The sequence below is a fragment of the Empidonax traillii genome, unplaced genomic scaffold (assembly GCF_003031625.1).
Source record: "Empidonax traillii isolate 1590-97213 ecotype Southwest subspecies unplaced genomic scaffold, ASM303162v1 scaffold14:size4059594, whole genome shotgun sequence".
Classification (NCBI taxonomy): domain Eukaryota; kingdom Metazoa; phylum Chordata; class Aves; order Passeriformes; family Tyrannidae; genus Empidonax; species Empidonax traillii.
This window is the reverse complement of record NW_020955207.1, coordinates 390345-409678: the sequence shown is the minus strand read 5'-3', so window position 1 is coordinate 409678 and position 19334 is coordinate 390345. Positions and strand designations below refer to the sequence as shown.

Below are 19334 nucleotides of genomic sequence, written 5' to 3'. Positions count from 1 at the left end.
CTCAATTCTTTAGGACAGTATCTTTTGTTCTCAAGGGGGGGAATGGAAAAAATATAATCCAGCAAAATCCTGTGTAAAGATGAAAACTAATGGTTTGGGGCAAAAAAAAGGCAGATGGGAAAACTGCATTGCCAAGTGAACTTCAGAAAAATTCTTAAGAAACATCTGTCGTTTGTGTTTCATGACCTGCAAGGAATAGGGGGAGAATCAGTAAAGGCAAAAATAAAAACTTCTGAAAGGCCCTTTACACACTCTTAATAGTGAAAGTTGTAATGTGAACTTAAATATACAAGCCAAAAACTAAAATATACCTCTTGTTGCTTTCAAAAAAAAGACTTCTTGGGCTTGAGCCAACATAATAAGACTGAGAGTCCCAACTGTGTCTGGAGAGATGTCCACTGTAGGTTCTCGATTCAGGGCTGACAAAACCGTGTCTTTAATGTGTTGAAAAGCACCACTCGCAAACTAAGCAAAACAAAATAATACATTACCATTCAGTTTTTTCAGATTTTCTCTGTTACAAGTATAATACACATATAAATACCTAAAAAAATTCTTTGGTATATGGTCTGCCATTTATTGTTTAGTCACTAAAACCAATTCCTGGTGACCTCTTGTTCTTGGAGCCACTCTCACTGAGACACTTATCATGACAGGGTACAAATAAAGGTATACTGATTACACCTAACAGCATAAAACCATGGAAATTCTAATGCATTCCATAAGAGATGATTACTGCATAACTTGTTAAAACTACAACTTATACTAGCTAAAACTATTAATTCTTAAACTGAGGGTTATTAGTTACCACCATGCTTGAGGGAAGGAGTATGGGGAACCATACAGAGCTACACCCTCCAAATCTGGTAAATAAATGTGAGACAAGACCAGGTACATAACCAATCCAACTTTGCAACTAAGAGCAGGAAAATACATACATATATATATATATTTTTATGCATGTGTATATATATTTCTAAAATTGAGAGATACTTATTTAATGTTCTAAGATCACTTGTTCTGAATTCACAAGCAGAAGCAGGGTGCCTCTCTACCTGATAGTGCTTAGCTGCAGCTTTTAGTCCTTCATCGTTTTCCAGATTCTGTTCTGCTGCAATCTGGCTTGCCAGTGCTCCACAGTTGAACAAAACACAGGTCTTCTCATACCCCAAACTGGCCAGAGCTGCAAACAAGACAGACAGTTACCCAGACTGTTGAAAAAATAACCTCAGTTCTCTGGCATCCTACAGCTGAGGCCAACACTACTACTAGGTATCAACAGTTTCAAGCAAAAACAAACAAACAAAACCCCAATAATACTGAACTTTTAAAGTCAAAGTCATCTTCATTCTGAAGGCTTTACACAGTCTAATTCAGTACTTCCACAATATGTTTCCATGTGAGGAACTACAGAAAGCACCCTAAAGCATGAAAGCAATAGCATGATCGTCTACATAAAATAATTTCCAAGTCCTTATAAGGCTAGTGCAGCTTTTTGGTTCTTGAAGCATTACTGAGAGATAATCTGAAATATGAACTTCCACACATTAATCACTTTGTAATAACTGTCCAATTACAAAAACTTTTACTTTTAGATAGGTCTGTCTTCCTTTTTATTGAAATATAGGAATTTTTAATTCTCAAAACTACTGTTTTGGACTGGAAATTCTGACAAATATCTTCATTATGCATGTATTGAAACAGTTAAGGATTTACTTAATTAAAACTTGAGCTCACTAAACAGCAATGTAGCCTGCCCAGATGCAACTCCTGCAGTACTTCATAGCCCCAGAGGATGGAGCCCACACCTCTAGAACTAGAAATACCTGAACAGGAACCATTTTGAACATATTCATTGCTTTCAAAAGCTTATCTGCCATATGCAAGTGCTGGAAAAACCAAACACTGCAGATATTGGTCTCCTACTGGTGTTAAAAAGTGTGCAGACACTACTCTTGGACAGAAGAGACAACTAATGAATTTTCAATTTCACAGACCCACGTACAGTTATCCTAAAAACATGAAGGTACTAAAGATGGACATTGTTTCATTTCACTGACATCCAGCCTCTTTATACAGCTACAAATTCATTTAACACATCTCCAAAGTTTCTACGTTAGTGCTCCCTGACCTGCACGCAACTTTCAGACAAGCAGGCATAAATCTGACATGCCATTGTTCCCATTTAGTTTCCCTGAGTGGAGTTGCACAGTCACTGTACCTCATGAAGATAACAGTAATTTATCTAGCTCATGTCTCTTCTGAAGTTTATTTTTCCAGAATTTTTCTAAAAAGAAGATCTTTTAAACTTAGACAACACTAAAAATACAAGAAAGGAAAGAAAATATGGCTTTAAAGTTTCTGAAGTGCAAAATTACTTTAAATGCAGCATTACTTCACACTCTGGACTGCACCTCAAGTGTGATATACTACAATGAGAAGAGCTGTTTACCAATACAGATTTTCCACAGGCTCATCTCTTTATAGCACTGCCTATTAACTTAGTCGACATATTTCAGATTACTTGCCATGCTGTAAACTCACTCACTTCCCGAGCAGTCACAGTGCATCAGCTACCACTGTGATGCCGACTTGGGATTCAAGGGAAGGTGGGAAGAAAAGAGTTCACCACCACAGCAAGAACCAGAAGTCTCAAGTCATATCCCTGTATCTTGTTTCCATGGAAGTCACAGGAGTTTTACACTGAATCTCTATCTGGAGACAGGACTACCTCCTCTTAGAAGTCAAGAGGAATTTTGCCCTCAGTAACTGAAAGCTTTGCTTTACACAGGGAAACCTCACTGCTAATTCTCCTTTGAAATAGAGATATACACATGGTGTAGTTAATCTGGATAAACTGTGATACATCGCTGTAAAGATATATAATAAAAGACTCCTTCTGTTAATGTCTTTTCACCAAGATCTACTTTAAAGTTTGAAAATACAATTTATTCCATTGCCTGTTACTTGAGGATTACTCACAGCTCAGTCAAGAATTTCTTTGATATTTCACATGGACTGCTACACAAGTCTCTGGCCATCTACCTCACAGATTATTTAGACCAGCATGTAGTTAACCTGCAGACAAGCAAGCTTTCTCAAGCTGCTGTGATATTGTATTTATTCAAATTCTCAGGGTAATCATCACCATTATGATTATTGATTTTTTCCCTCACGATTATTATAAATCTCTGGTGATTCACAGACTATGTTTAAGTCATAACTAAATATTCTGAACTTTACTATGAAACAGGTTCCATCCTTGTTAAATGTTAGCCCAAAGAAGACAGGATGAACCAAATTCTGAGAAAAAACCCACAGCATCTTCATGAAGGTCTCCAATTATCCCAAAGGGTTTCTTAGAAAAGTCAGAAAAGAAAGTAAGGACCTGTGTATGCACAGGAATGTGGTGTATTGATACTCATATAGTTCACACAAGCACAGCTTCAGCAGGTGAATGCAGAACACAGGAAACTGCAAAGACTTTCAGTGGTTGTTAACAGAGAACTACAGAAAGGATGCAAGACTTTAAAAATAAAAACAGGGTAAGCACTCTGGCATTTTTTTCAGGCTTTGTCTAGAACTTCAAAATTGCACTGGTCATCTTGTAATGTTCGTCAGAATTGAACACTTAGGTATAAATAGAAATACCAAAGAACGTTGACACATGACTGAACAGCTCCTCATTTAACTCAAAATTATTTAGTCTTACTTCCCTGTTGGCAAGTGTCCCAAATCCATTTAATGGTCCTGAATTTGCAGTGCAGAATTGCCCCTATATGACTACAATAAATCAAACTCCTTAAGTTTGCAGGAAACAAATACAATTTTTGTTTTTCTTTCCAAGTTTTCAAATCTGAATGAAAATACTTTTAAAAGAAGTGACAGAAGAATAATTTCAGAGCATGGGCAAATCATTCTATTCCCTTGAAAAAATCTGATGTCAAGGCTGGGTTACTGAAGCCAGCTACCAACATTACCTTTTGAAGGGGACTCACTCACTCACAAGCACATTCCATAATGATCTTACTAATTTAGACCAATAAAAGCTGGATTACCAAAAACTTACTACTGAATCTTAACGTTAACATGCACAATTTTGATTAATACCAGTTGAGGTTGTTCCCCGAAAAAGTCTGAGAAGCAGACAGTACAACTACTACCAGACTGCAGATCTATTTGTGCCTCTGGGAATTTAACATTAAATTTCAATTTTATAATAATTCTTTGGATGGTGCCCGTTTGTTCATTACCAATGTTGAAGTGATTAACTCATTACTAATACAGCTGAAGGGGGGGAGTGTTTGGGTGGTTTGTGTGGACACCTGGGGCTCAGCCAAGGTCAAACCACTACATCATTTAAAAGCTATGTTGAAAATAGAAAGACTATTCATTCAACTATATAAAAACATTCTCAGAAGTTTAGTATCTTCAATACTTGAGTTTTCAATACATTCACATACCCAATTTGGCAGATCCTCCAAAAAGTGATCCTTTATCAAAAGCATCTTTCCACGTAAATGTTACACAGATCTGAAAGTTGAGAAAAAGAAAGATCTTTACCTCTAAAATCAAATATAAAATCTCCTTAAAATATCCCAAATGTATGTACTTAGCCCTTACATTCGAATTGCATAAAACTTTTCATTCACTTGTGGCATTACAAACATTCTGGAAGTTTTAGAAAAATCAAGAGTTATTCAAAACAAAAATTATTGTATCTTTTTTCCTTCCTCTTAGTTTGCTCAAAACACTTCAAGTAGACAAGACAGAAATTCTCAGGAGTATCTTTCAGCTCTGTTCACATTCTGAGCAACAGATAAATTTGTTTCCAAACCGAGACATTCCTTTCCCAATAAGTCTGATGGTCCAGTGTAGTCACAGTTTTAAGGAAACTACCCAATCAGGCATTTTCCCCCATTGCAAATTATGAGACTATTTGGCTCTGTTTTGTAACACCAAAATTCACTCATTGTTACGAGTGAATTCAATGGCAACATTATCAGGAAATGCCCTCACAAAAGAGAATAAAAGAGTGTCCATTATTTATACTTCCAGCACATATTCCACAGACAGTGCAAACTCTTAATAGAAACTGCTTTCAAGTTCCACAATTTGATTCCTTATTCAGCTGATCAACTAGTTGTAGGCCACTGGTATCAAACCAGAAAAGACATCAAAAATCCTCAGTTGAAAGTGCTGGGGGAGAATTACTTCAGAAGCTACAGGGTCCTGTTTGATAATATATTTTCCCCTAGCAGCAATGCTTAGTGCAGGAAGTTCTGGTCTGCAGCTGTTCATTGCTGCTTCCACTGACTACTTCTTCCCTTGAATGGAACAGTTTACAGATACAGCAGATCTGGCTCTCTTAAGTTTTCCAGTTTTCCTTATCCCAGGGTTTGCAGATCATCACATCAAAACATTTGCACACTGAAAAACAAAGTGCTGTTCCTGGCTGCAAGTGAATGCAGCTACATGCAAAACTCCTGTGGAAGTGAGAAGGGTATTAAAATTATTCCCTTACTTACAACCTGTAAGACAGAAATTTTTCCTTTTAATCATAGTATTACCATTTAAATACGACTTAATGCAGAAAGAAATATAAATTCTGTTATATTTCTAAACACACCCAAAGAAAACCCACATCTTTTTCCACCAAAATACAGGAACCTACAGATCTATTCATTTCCATCTGAGGAAGGCCTCAGTAGGCAGAAGTTCAGTGGAATTTCTCTGTAGATTCAGGATTCTAAAAAAATGTGGTAGAAAAAAAACCCCTCAAACCCTAATGAACACCATATCTATATAAAAACTATGTCATTTGTAGATACAGAGGCAGAAGTACAGTGGTAAACTCTTACTTGGCTTATTATGTTAGGTATTGTGAATGAAACATCTGTGCTTCAAAAACCAAAGATCATATTCCATCCCATAGAAATTATGTTTTAAAAAGCCTTTAGAACATAGTATGAAACAGACTTCTGGAAAAAAAGGAATCAGCACAGCACAACTCTTTCCAACCTAGACCACGGTGATCGCTAGCCAAAAATCACAATGTTTCTGTAAAACAAAGGCAATTATGGCCACTAAAGGGGAAGTTTCAGTACAGATTATATGCAAGCACCAGCTAGAAAATAAACAGAGATTAGGAAAATAAGGCTCAAAGAGATTAAATGCCTTGTTTGAGAGAAATAGCTTTTAGAGGATTAGGTACAGGCTTGGAAGTCATACATCGTGGGTGCCATGATTCAGTTTATGGGTTTTGTAAGTCTTCTTACCTGATTTTCAGAGAATGGAAACTTTGGTTCAATCGAACACAGCTGATCATAATATCTATTGAAAAAGAAAGAAGCAACTATTAGATAAATCAAATTAATAGTTTTGTGTCTTAAGCTGGCATGTAGGGTAAGGAAAAGGGCACAAAAATTCTACACACAAGCTGTGAAGCTCATTTTTAACTATGGAGGATTTACAGGACAGACAGAATTTCTGCCTAAAGGGATTTTTTCAGTAGAGGAACAAGTTCAACAGGAGGTAGCTTTCCACAGACAATGTGGAAACCCTGTCTTACTCCAATGTAAAAGAGTATCACAGGCAAAGCTGCGACAAAACCGACCCATTCCACTGCCCAAAGGAAGGTGGATTAGGAGAGAGTATCATGCATAGGAGTTCCTATATTCACACAGGGAGACAAAGAGTACTTTAAGCCATGCTACAAAAGTTAATTGCATACAGCACTTAACCTAATATTACCATGCTACACCATACTCTCTTGATCTGAGCATTATAACCCACTCCACTACAAGTTCTGGCTCAAACGTTTCAACTTCAAAGCCTTTGAAATAAATAGATGACATTTGCCTTGCAGAGCACCAACTGAAGAGCCTAAACCTTGATAAAATTCTTTAGTTCTAAACTTAGTTTTCATTAGAGTATATTCTAGCACTCACAGTGAATCAACATGAAAAGTTCCTCTGTGCCAATATTTTGTCTGCTCACAGTGGAAGATGTTTATGAAGGAATGCCAGAAAGATAATACAGCAAGTGTAGCACAGTCTCACACACAATCTATCCAGGCAACAGCAAGCAATTCAAACTTTGCCAGAGTGGTACCCTGCACCTGCACCAACTGCTAAACATGACAGGCTGGATGCAGAACGCAAAACCTTTAAACTGCCAGTTGCTAAGAGCACACAATACATGAAGCCTGGTTCCTATACTCTTCCTGTAGCATGTGCCATGTGGGCATACACTCAACATTATACTGGTCAGGGTTTTTTTAAAGAATTTATATTCCCAGTATACAAAACACCTTTCAGTGATGACTTTCACAGTATGTAAAACAGGATTGATATTGTGCCCGTTTCCTTACGTTATTAAAGACTGATTACTACCGACACAGGCACGAAGCACACGCACAAGACCTATCTTGTGCAGGCAATAAATCTTTAAAATCTCAAGAAGCATTTTCCAAACTCATATGCAACAATAAAAATAGGTTTCAGTAAATCATATCTGCTAGTGTGTATAATACTACAGGTTTCTGAGTTCAACAGAGCCACTGCAATTTAAGACACAATAAACTAAGCCATATCAGTACACTAAGCTGTATCAAAAGCTACAATAATCTGCAGCAGTAACCCAACAGGATCTCCACTAATAACCTTGTAGGGTTACAAGGAAAAGAAGAAAGGAAAAGGAAAAAAAAGTCTGCAGATATTTGCTGTGACAGCAGTTTAAACAAGATTAAACCATTTATCAAGTATATGTGAAAGGTAGAGTTAAAAATAATAACAGCCACCGAAGATCACTGCAACCACTCTATCTAAATATACTTTCTTCATTGCCTTCATCTGGTCTCAACACAGCTGTTTTCACATAGTATCACAAAGAAAAGGAGACTTTGCATGCTGTCTCATCCTGCCTCATCCTGCCTCAATGGAATTTGTTAACCAAAAGCCACCACTAAAGCCGAGCTGTCTTCCCACGTTCCAGGATTACACTGTCCTCATCTGCCATGAGGGCAGAGTCAAGCAGCAAAGCTTGTCAAATGTCCTTGTGAAGCCGGGTGTGCCCAAGCCTGAGCCGCCTGCAAACAGACTATTCTTTGTGTGTCAACACAACCACGGAGAAAATAAGCCAAAGAGGTGTATGCTCCTCCTAAACGTGCACATTGCTGCATTTAGCATCACTGAATACCAACAACATGGGGCTTTTCTTTTGGTTCGTTCTAAACAAGTTCAGAATTTACATTACTATTTTAAGTGATGTCACTTCTTTTTATTAGAGAACTTGAAATTCTTCTTAAGATTTAAGAGCTCTTTAAAGCTCTGCACACACACACAAAAAAACCCCAGAAGACAAACATGTGAAGTTTTCTAGTTTTATAAGTGGTATAAATATAACGGCATAAACATATTAAATGGTAAATGAAAATGTTAACCACAGGACAGTGTAAAACTAGCAGTACCAAGAAAATAACTACAGAAGGAAAGGCCACATTTGATGCACAAGTCAGTTACACATTGAAAGACGAAGGTAAACACAAAGGTGTAATTTAAAACTAAATTTACAGTAATCTAACTGTCAAAACACAAAGAACACAAGGCACAACACAGTTGAGTGTTGTTTGGCTGTGCCAGTGATGAACCAGAGCTACAGCACGGGGGGGGGGGCAACACAGATCTAATGCTCAGAGTACAACAGTCTCTCATCAGAACAGGCATTACACACTTCTAAATGCTAGTAAAAAACAGACATCAAATGAGTTGGAAGGCAAGATTTAATATCAGAATTTAATTCATATATGTATTGCATTAAGAAACTCAAATTCTGTTCCTCTTCCAAACAAACATAAAAAAAATCCCCTTCAAAGGATCGTGAGAGACAAAAAAGATCTGTCTTTGCTCTTCGAGATAAGAACCAGAGTCCCGAACTCACAGCTGGAAATCACAACTGCGACTTCCAGCCCTCAGAAATTTTGAGCAATCAAAATAAAACCATGCACTACCCCTCCCACCCCCCCTTTCTTTAAAAAAAAAAGCACAAAACAAAACTGCAGGCGTTGTTAGCAAAATTAAACCAATTAAAAGTCATACCACCACCCCATGTCTCCAGAAAAAGGAAATTAAGTCCAGGCTAGATTTAATATTAGAAGAAGCAAGGAATCCCTCGAAGCTATAATTATACTCAGAAGTAAAAAAAAAAAAAAAAAAAAAAAAAAAAAAAAAAAAAAAAAAAAAAAAAAAAAAAAAAAAAAAAAAGCACCACTAAATCAAATCTGCTGTGACAGAATTTAAGGAGAAACATCTGTACCAAGCACACCTACGTCACCTTGAGAACGCTCAGATTCTCACAGAACAAAGAAAGCTCAGAAGCAGGCTGAGGTCTGTCCCAGTTTCACTATGCCCCTTTTCACTGGGTATCTCAAACACTTCTCCAAGACAAGCCTTTGCATTCAGCAGTTGAACGACAGCACACCACTCACTTTTAAAGTTTTACTGGGCAATGCTTGTCTAGGAAACGTGGCTGCAACGGAGTTCATTTCTTCCACAAAAGAAAAAAAAAATCTGTAGCGACTACTCAGCAAAACAAGGCTTCTAAAAATTACAAAACCAAGGGCAAATCCTAGATTAGTTAGCAGAAGATTAAGCCCTCATTTCTTAACAGTTACACAGTCTACAATGCTCCACTAGGTATTAGGGTCTATAAAAAGCCTCCAAGAAGTAAATGTATGCAAAGGGTATCCATGTTTTAATTAGCTCGTCCAACCTTAATTTGCTAACAAACCAGTTTTAAACTCCAACTTCAATGAAAAAGCTTGCTAAAGTTGTTATTTAAACATAAGACTATCACTCTTAAATAGCAATAGGAAAAGAGAAGTTAGAAAGGTAAGGAAATTTGCAGAGGAAACACAAGGCACTCAATCACTTTTCTTTGTATCATCAACTCAAATACTTCAAATTTCTCAATGTGCAGTTTGACTTCTTAAAGCAACTGTGCCTTGCAGAATAATTAACAGAATACATGTCAGAATAGTCTAAACAGAGTAAGAGCAAACTTATTTTCCAGCATATAAATATATGAATATAAATGGTCAGACAGGGACAAGCCACCCGTAACTTGTTAAGAAATAAGGGAAAACATACATGGGATTGTTTTATTTTCTCTAACTTGCAATGAGTTCAGACCTTCATCTTATCTCACTTCCACTACAAAATAAACAAATATTTTCAAGGAATACAATTTAAAATGGTTTAAAGTGGTTTCCTTTCATTATTCAGAGAGAAAACCTGAAGTGAAGTTGCATATTATGGATAACTTCATTTAATAATCTCCTGGCACTAAAAGAGGGAGGTCCTGCTCAGACCCTTGGCTTTCAGCAACACTACTTCTATTTATTTTGCACCAGCTCTGAAGTTCATCTGACCTCCCACTGAACCCATTCAAGTTCCTCAGAATGCCATGTACACATTTTGCCTTCCAGAAAAAGCATAAGGACCAGAATTGAAAAGAGGGCTGCCTTCTTTTGGTCATGCAGAACAACTGCTAAATAGGATGAAATGATAAATGTCGCTGAGCCAAACAGGGACTTCAGACAGAAACTAATGGCAATCCTGACTGGCACCTTCAGAAAAGGAAGCTTCTTTCCAGCATTCAAGAAAAGATAATAATATGCCTTTCAATTTGGCTGGCAAAGTCCCTCTTTCAGTTCATAGATGCTCACAATTTCCCCAACCTTCAACAGGCATAAGCACAAGTACCTTCAAAAACATACACAGTAATAAGGCAGGAACAGAACAGGAAACTACAAAGATACAGTAAAACATGATCAGTACAGTCATAGCTTTTATAGTCCAAACACCCAGGGAAGGGTTGATAAGCTCAAAAAACCTCAGTAACTTATTTCACAACACTCGCCTTCTTTTTAACAAAGCACTTATTTCTTCTCCATTTCTCTTGAATTTTTAAATTTTATAAGTATGAGATTCTAGTGAACATCAAGTGTTATTTTACTTTTTCATGATATTACAGAAATGTGTCTCCGAGTATCACTTCTCCCTATAACAGAAAATTCCACTTTTTTCCTTTAAAATGAAAAACCAGGTGGCTGCCACTACGTAAAAAGCATTTTTGATACTGCAAATGTTTGATCCCAGCTTTGCAAACAGAAATGTGTACTTAGTATTAATGTAGTGAATGAATCGAAGTGACCTCATTGAGTAGATGAGATACAAATACATCGGCTCAAAATATTTCCAACACAGAGAAACAGAACAACAGGGTTATCACAGTAAGGCACAGAATTGATAGGCCTGAAAGGGACTTCTGGAGATCATCTAGTCCAACCCCACTTCTAAGGCAGGGTTACCTAGAGCAGATCACACAGGAAGGTGTGCAGACAGGTTCTGAACATCTCCAGAGGGGGAGACTCCACCACCTCCTTGGACAGCCTGTTCCAGTGCTCTGCCACCCTCAGTGAAAAGAGGTTCTTACACTTCAGTTTTTGGCCACTGCTCCTCATCCTGTCGCTGGGCACCACCGAAAAGAGTCTGGCACCCACCTTTGAGATATTTATACCCATTAATGAGATCCCCTCTCGGTCTTTTCTCTTCTCTAGACTAAACAGGTCCTCCTGCAGTCTCTCCTCATAAGAGAGATGTTCCAGACCCCTGATCATCTTTGTGGCCCTGCACTGGACCCTCTCCAGTAGCTCTTTGTTTTTCCTATCAATACTATGATCCATAAATGTTCTATAGAGGTAGGAAAAAGCAACTGCTTTTGCAGATGATGGAGCAGTTTGTCCTAACCCAGGCTTTATGTAGTTTATCAGGTAGAAGGCATAGATGAATCTTTTCCTCATCTAACCTTTGGTAACTTCCAGCACCACAGAAGCCCCACTAAACTTTCTGACAGCATTAAGTAGAAAAAAGAAAGAAGATATGACTTTGCAAATAACTTAAGAAGCAAATAAATTAAGAAGCTGCTAAACACAGCAAATAGAAGAGAATCAGGACATAAAAAAACAAAGACAGAAAAACCCCAAACAAAACCCAAAAACAAACCCATACTCAAAACCGAAAGGGAAGTGAAAAGAAAGCTGCAACAGCAAAACAGTGAAACTTTTCCTCTCTCAGAGGAGCAAAATGCTCTGTCATGCGTACCAACTGAAAGGGGAGAAATTTATGTCCGACATTACAAAGAAATTCTTTACTGTGAGGGTGTTTACACACTAGAACAGGTTGCCCAGAGAGACTGTGGATGCCCCATCCCTCACAGTGTTGAAGGCCAGGCTGGATAAGGCCTTGAGAGATCTGGTCTAACAGAAGGTGTTCCTGTCCATGGCGGGGGGGGGTTTGGGACGAGATGATCTTTAAGCTCCCTTCCAATCCCTTAGCATTCTACGATTTTACGATTTCTAGATCCAAGAGCTCCCAGCACGACACAAACACTGGGAAGGGCACGCCAATGGGGACAAGGCCTCCCCCCCCGCCCGCGCTGCCATCCTGTGACGCCCCACGACACCCGAGCGGCGCGGCGAGGGACCCCGGAACACCCCAGCGCTAGAGCGCCTGCATCCCACAGGCCGCCGGAGCCGGCCCGGCAGCCCCGGCCGCTTCTTCCCGGCATGAAGGGCCGCCCACACCTGGGCCCGCCCGCACCTGGATCCGGGGCCGCCACGCCCAGGGCCCGCAGCTGCCGCCGGGGCCCCGCAGGGACCCAGAGCTGGGGGAGGAGGAGGAGGAGGAGGGGATGTCGAGGGCCCCACCTGAGGAGCGTCTCCAAGGCGCTCTCGTGCTTGTCGAGCGGGCGGCCGAGCGCGCTCTTGCGGAGCCGGCTGAGCTCCTCGGCGGCGCGGCAGTGCTCGGCCTGCGCCTCGGCGCCCGGGTAGCTCTGCTGGATGAACTTGCAGAGCGGCTTGGCCAGGTCCACCTCCGAGGCCTTCTTGAGCTGCACCGAGATGAAGTTCGTCATGTTCGCTGCTGCTGCCGCCGCCGCCCCCCAAGGCGGGCAGAGCCGCCGCCGCCGCCGCCCCGGCCGCTCTCACCGCACCGCGGGGTCCCTGCCCCGCCGCCGCAGCCGCTTCCGGGAGCGCCGCGCAGGCGCACTGAGCACCGCGCCCCCGGCACCGCCTCCCGGACGGAGCGGCTGTGGGGAGGCTCGGAGGGAGGGACGGAGGGAGGGAGCGGCTGTGGGAGAGGCTCCCGAGGAGGGGGGCGGCCCAGGACGGCGTAGGGAGGTGGCCGAGGGAGGGATGGCTCGGCCGGTCGTCAAAACTTTTTTACGCTCTGTGTCCATTTTTAACGGGAAAAAGCATCGGCGTTCGTAGATCTACGAATTACGTAGATTTTCTGTTAATTAGTACTCCCACCCCTCTTTCATAGTTATGTCTCTCTCTTCTGGTGCTGATTAGTCCGCAGGCGCGGTTCTTCCCTCCGCTTGAGTCTCGGGTCCCTTCTGAGGAGGTGCTCAGTGAGTCGGGGGTCGCAATCCCAGTGCTGAGATTGCCTTTTTGCCGCTTACCGCTCAGTTCTGTCGGCTTCACGCCTGGTGTTCCTCCCCAGACAGCCCATTCGTTTTGGGATTGTCTCCCCTTATCCTTAAAACAAAAGATTAGCCAAGTGTACAAACAGACAGCATCACGGGATTGTTAGGGTGGGAAGGGACTCCTGGGGATCATCTAGCCAAGGCAGAGTCATCTAGAGTAGGTCACACAGGAATGTGTCCGGGTGGATTTGGAAAGTCTCCAGAGAGGGAGACTCCAAGACCTCCCTGGGCAGCCTCTTCCAGTGCTCTGTCACCCTCAGATGAAAGGAGTTATTCCTCATATTGAGGTGGAACTTCTTGTGTTCTATAGATTTTGGCCCTCGCTCCTTATGCTGTCGCTGGGCACCACCAAAAAGAGTTTGGCACCGCACGAAGCTCGCGATGCAATTACTAATCACAGCTGTTCAATTACAGCTACTAATTAACAACTTAAAAGGAGGCACAAAGTTTGACTCAAACCTCTCTCCAAACCTTGAGGGACTCAAATCTTGAGGGGCTTGGTATCATTACCCCCCTAAGGCTCCGAAATGAGGGGCTTGGTATCACCGGGCCCACTGCCCCAGGGGAAGCAGGAACCATGTTCTACAGATGAACCATCTGTCCAAACTGCCAGGAGCCTGGGGAAGGCACTGTGTGGTGGGAGTTGTGACTGTGGAGCTCAGCTGTGGAAAGGGAAAACCTCACAAGCTGTGACACCGCCGGGAAAGCACTGGCTGCGAGAAAGGAGTGGAGCTGTCAGGCATTTTAACGCCTTACACTGTCCCGTTCTCAAGCCCTGCCCTAAGGATCGGTGCCTTAAATAAAGCGAAACGCGGCTTCTCCATGGCAAGTGTGAATGTTGAAATGTGTCTATTGGCAGTAAAAGATGCAGATTCACGTGTTGTGTCATCAGGGATCAGCCACATTATGCTTGCTTTCTGCTGACTCAGCACAGCGTGGCTCAGACAGGCGAAACAGGCACTCTGCCTGCCAGGCTGGCTGGTCTGGGGACCAAAAAGGGGTATGCAAGCCATGTGCTCGTCTCTCCCTTTCCTCTGTCACTTGTTCCAGACAGCTAAGGCTCTAAGCCTGCTATTTTCTTATTGCATAAGCTACCAGGTGATGACACCACAAAAAGGAGTGGTAAAAGTGTTTTTAAAATTACATATTTATTCTCAGTTTGTAGCAGACAACTGTTTTGCTGTAAAGCAGGCGACCCATCCATGCTGAAAGTGTGCTCTACTAAGTAGAGCTGTCTTTGTCATCTCACGAACGTCTGAAGTAGTGTGGCATAAGAGGAAAAGGGCAGAGCCTGGGAAATCAGTCTTAACCACTCCTGTCACCACTGGGAGGGGCAGCTTGTCCAGGATTGAATGTCCTTGTATGCAATCCAGAGATGCTGTGGCAACGGCAGCCAGGCCTTCCCAGGCACAGCCATAGGGAAGGAGACAGTGGAGTACTTGTCCTCATTCTGCTGCGTCCGGTCACCTTCAGTGAGGCCCAAGTGAGCACCTTTCAGAGTCCTGCCGGACTGCTTCTGTTAAAAATCTTTGCTATAATCACGAAAAGTGAATATATATATTATCAGTTCCTTGGGGTGTTCCTGGCTCCTGCGTTGAGTAAACACCCAGCAGTGTTTTTTATAGCTCAATCAAAACTAATTAGTAGTTGACTCAATTTTACATAAAAAAAAAAAAATGTATCCTACAATGAATACAAAAAGTAAGCTGTTCTGCCATACTCATATCTGAGTGCATGAGTTACTCCTAGGTGTATATTTTCCCCCCAGGTTTTATGCCCACCTATACTTGCAAGTATTTGGTGTCTTAGCTTGAGTTAGCCTTGTACTGGGTGCACTTTCCTGTCCCAGAGAACACCTCCACCATCACAGGCTTGGATTCTGACCAGTTTTAAGATACAGTTTAAGTGTGGGCAGTTGCCTCCATTTGTTTCTAATATCAAGACTTTCTGGAGTATAGTTAGCATGTAAGATCCGTGGCTGCCTATATATGGAAGATGGAAGCCATCAATACCTTCCAGCATAACACTCATAAACATGGAAAGGGCGTGAACAGGGAAGGGCAAAAACTGCAGCTATGAGATCATAGTTCTACTTTAGAGCCATGGTGACCTTTGGATGGCTGTTGCTTAACGAATGGAATGACTGATACTTTGCATTCCTAAACATCCGCCAACACAACACAGAAATTTCACTTTGTCTTAGAACAAGTTACTACAGCTTCAAATGTACAGGTGATTTCCTTCTTTCCCACATATTTCTTGATAAATCATTACTCCTCTGAAGGCTTTATTCTGATTATTACAATTATAATGTTATAAGCAGTAATGACTTGTTTCCTTATTACCTCTGACTGGTTAAGTACTATTTCCCAATATGAGGAAGCTACACAGTCAGGAATTATCAGTGCTGGGGGCATAATCTACATCTTCTGACTCACAGTCCTGTGCTTTAAACAACAGACCACACTTCCCTCTTCAACAAATTCATGATGTTATCTAAGGGAACTGCTTTAGAACAGGCTCCCCCAAAATGTTTGAAATGAGGCAGCATAAACAAGTAATAGCCACTGATACATTTCATTTCAGTGTAGACCATTAGATGTCCCCAGCTTTCCTCTTTTTCGTAAATAACCATCATGCATATGTATAACACCACAGTTTTGCAAAAGCGCCTCTAAAAGTCAGATTTGCTTTCAGTAGTCAAACCAGCTTTTCTTCAGTTTCTTGGGGTTTATCTACCATTTTTAGACAGAAAAACTTTCATGTAAATCTTAACATTCTCTTTTGTTCTTGCTTTCTGTTCATGAAATCTGTGTACAGGTATTTCATCGAAGCAAGACTTTATTCTGCATTTGCTGTATTTTATTCTGTAAGTTTGATCATGCTACTTTATCTATAGCATAAGAATTTCCCTGTAGCAATTCAACTAATTGGCAAACAGATACTATAGCAAACAAATCAAAGATCAGTTAAGGAAGTGATAAGGCAGTTAGTTGTTAATTTCATTAAATCATTAGGCCCTTTTGCCTAAAGTTTCATTTAATTTCTCAGATCCAATCCCATTTTGATATTCCTAACAAAATTTTTTGGTGACATACGATAAGGATCAAGTATTTTTTCACCATTATTTTTTGACCATGAGTTTCCGGAATTATTATCATCAATTACCAAAATGGGGGAATGCAGAAAGCAAGTTGTATGTCTGATTTTATCTAAATAACCCATCTAGTCCAACTGCCCATTTAGAAGCAAATGTAAAATTTTTATGACCTATGGATGAAATTTTTCCGTAGCAGCCCATAATCAAAATTACAAGGAAGAATTCCTACCATTTCCTTCAAATTTAACACTCCTTTACTTTTTGCTTCAAAATTTGGAGGAATTATTAATCCTAATTCCCTCAACTTTAATTTGTATTTATGAGAGTTTTATATTTCTCATGGGTGAGGAGAGACCTGAAGCAGAAGATACATTGATAAGGAACTCAGCTGGGCAGGGGCTGGGCTTATCTTTGTGCTTATAGGGCTGCAATCACAGGAATGCTCGATATGTCATCCTACCGCTGTTCCGATGCTAAATACAAAAAACACGTCTTCAGTCCAAATTCCAGATGTGATACAGGTCAGGGTGAATAAATGAGAGGCTGGAGAAGTGGGAAAACAGGTCGAAATCGATATTCTCGGTACACTTATTTAGGGCAGGCACTTTTATGTAGTGGTAATTACAACCAAGTTGCCTTTCAGCCACAATAAGAGTAAAGGTAGAGACTAATCTGATTTTTGCTTGAGGAGAGGGTGCTGGCAGAATGGTCTAGAATAAGAATAGCATCACATGCATAGCTAGTGGCACAGAAAAGAACATTGTAGATGTTCATAGAAAGATATTATGCCAGACCTGGAAATTGTTGACCTCAGGGAGACCTTGGAGCAGCCTTCCAGTACCTAAAGGGGGTCTACAGGAGAGCTGGAGAGGGATTTCTTTACACGGGTATGTAGAGTAGTGATAGGACAAGGGGGAATGACTTTAAACTGAGAGATGATAGGTTTAGATTAGATATTAGGAAAAAATTCTTAACTGCAGGGGTGGTGAGACATTAGATGAGTTTGCCCAGAGAAGTTGTGGATGCCCCATTCCTGGCGGTGTTCAAGGTCAGATTGGATGGAGCTCGGAGCAACCTGATCTCATGTAAGATGTCCCAGCCCATGGCAGGGGCTTGGAACGAGGTGATCTTTAATGTCCCTTCCAACCCAAACCATTCTGTGATTCCATGATGATTGTAGATGAACTAGAGCCGAGCAAACAGGGAATCGAACCAACATTAGTGCGATGTTTTCCATAAATGGCTGCAAGAATATTAGCTATTAGGCCAATTACATCACAGCCTAGAATTTTCCTCAAGTCTCAGCAGGCTTCAGAAATATGCCATATTACAGATCACACTATGATAGAGCCTGTTCTTGTTAATCATACACCACAGAAAAGGAACACTGTTACATATTGTGGTTTGTAGTAGTGGGTCTTCATATTATGCACCAAAGGCATTGCTAGAGTGTTTTCATATATCCTATTAAAAATAACATTATTTTTACTGCTTAGACTATTCATATAGCTGTGGTTCTAGAAGATTTACAAAGCAGAGAAGATTGTGGAAGACAGCAGCAGCTTCCAGTTCAGTAGGAAACAAATGAGACGCTATTGAAACGTGTTTCCCAAAAGGTCAGAATTAGTGGAAGATATGTGAATACAAACATATGAAATGCTTTTTTTTTTACAGTTGAATATGGCTGCTTGCTATTTAGCTATATTACCACAGCCCTGTATACCATATGCAGAAGTGGTGCAGTCTTGCTCTGCCTCCAGGTACACACTCTACTTAAAAAGAGACAATGATTGCATAGGTAATTGTCCTGAAAGAAAGCAAAGCATTAATGAGCAGTACTATAGATATGCTGATACAAATCAGGTGACTAGCACCCCCAAAATGGCCACTTCTACTGTGAATTAGTGTGTTTGTGGGGATATAAATTCATACCCTGTTTCCTGTCTATTAGGGCAACTATGCACTACTAGAAGAGGTTGATGTAGTAGAGAATATTATCGTAATTTATTCCTGGGCAGATTATACAGCTATTTACTGAACCCAATCTTGTGTATAGATTTCTGGAATATCCAAAGCCAGGCATGCAAAGTTGCACTTAGATTTTGGAATAAAAACTCTGCAGTCAACAGATTGTGTTGCAATGTTTATGGTGTGCTGTTTGAAAAAAGTTCACAGCCTTCAAGTCCAGGTTGGATGGGGCTTTGGAAGGTGTCTAATGGAAGGTGTCCCTGCCCATGGCAGAGGGTTTGGAACTAGATGATCTTTAAGGTCCCTTCCAACCCAAATTGTTATATGATTCTATAATTTTAAGTTTGTTGAAATAAAGAAAAGGTTTATTCTACTTCTGTTTAGTGTGGAACCATTGGTGTTACTTACTAAATCATCAATTCTATTTACATATATAAATTATGGAGCTTTAAATAACTTTTACCCCTAGGAATGGAAAACAAGGCACCTGCCATATTGCATTAAAAGCAGACGAAAAATCAAACGTTTGCTTTTTGTGATAATGGACTACATTTTCCCTTACACTGCACTTATTCTTGCTATGAACATTTCCTTGAAATGTCACAGGATTTCAGAAGCCCCAACATGAGATGGTAGTGTTCTAATGTTATCACACCTTTAATTAATTATTAAAAGAAGAGAGGATTAATGACCTTGAAACATAAGTGTTTTGCCATAG

General features: G+C 40.6%; 1 protein-coding gene across 2 annotated transcripts in view; it reads right to left on the bottom strand.

Annotated features, from left to right (window-relative positions):
* The window catches only part of PDCD6IP (programmed cell death 6 interacting protein), a 32962-nt gene extending 19855 nt beyond the window's left edge, over nt 1–13107 (bottom strand). For both annotated transcript variants that reach the window (XM_027891606.1, XM_027891617.1), the window contains exons 1-5: nt 12770–13107; nt 6279–6333; nt 4464–4533; nt 1056–1183; nt 312–465 (exon numbers count right to left, since the gene is read on the bottom strand). In XM_027891606.1, coding sequence (XP_027747407.1) covers nt 312–465; nt 1056–1183; nt 4464–4533; nt 6279–6333; nt 12770–12975 — 613 coding nt within the window. In that variant the 5' untranslated portion in view covers nt 12976–13107. The remainder of the gene's footprint in view (nt 1–311; nt 466–1055; nt 1184–4463; nt 4534–6278; nt 6334–12769) is intronic.
* Between the last annotated feature and the right edge of the window lie 6227 nt (nt 13108–19334).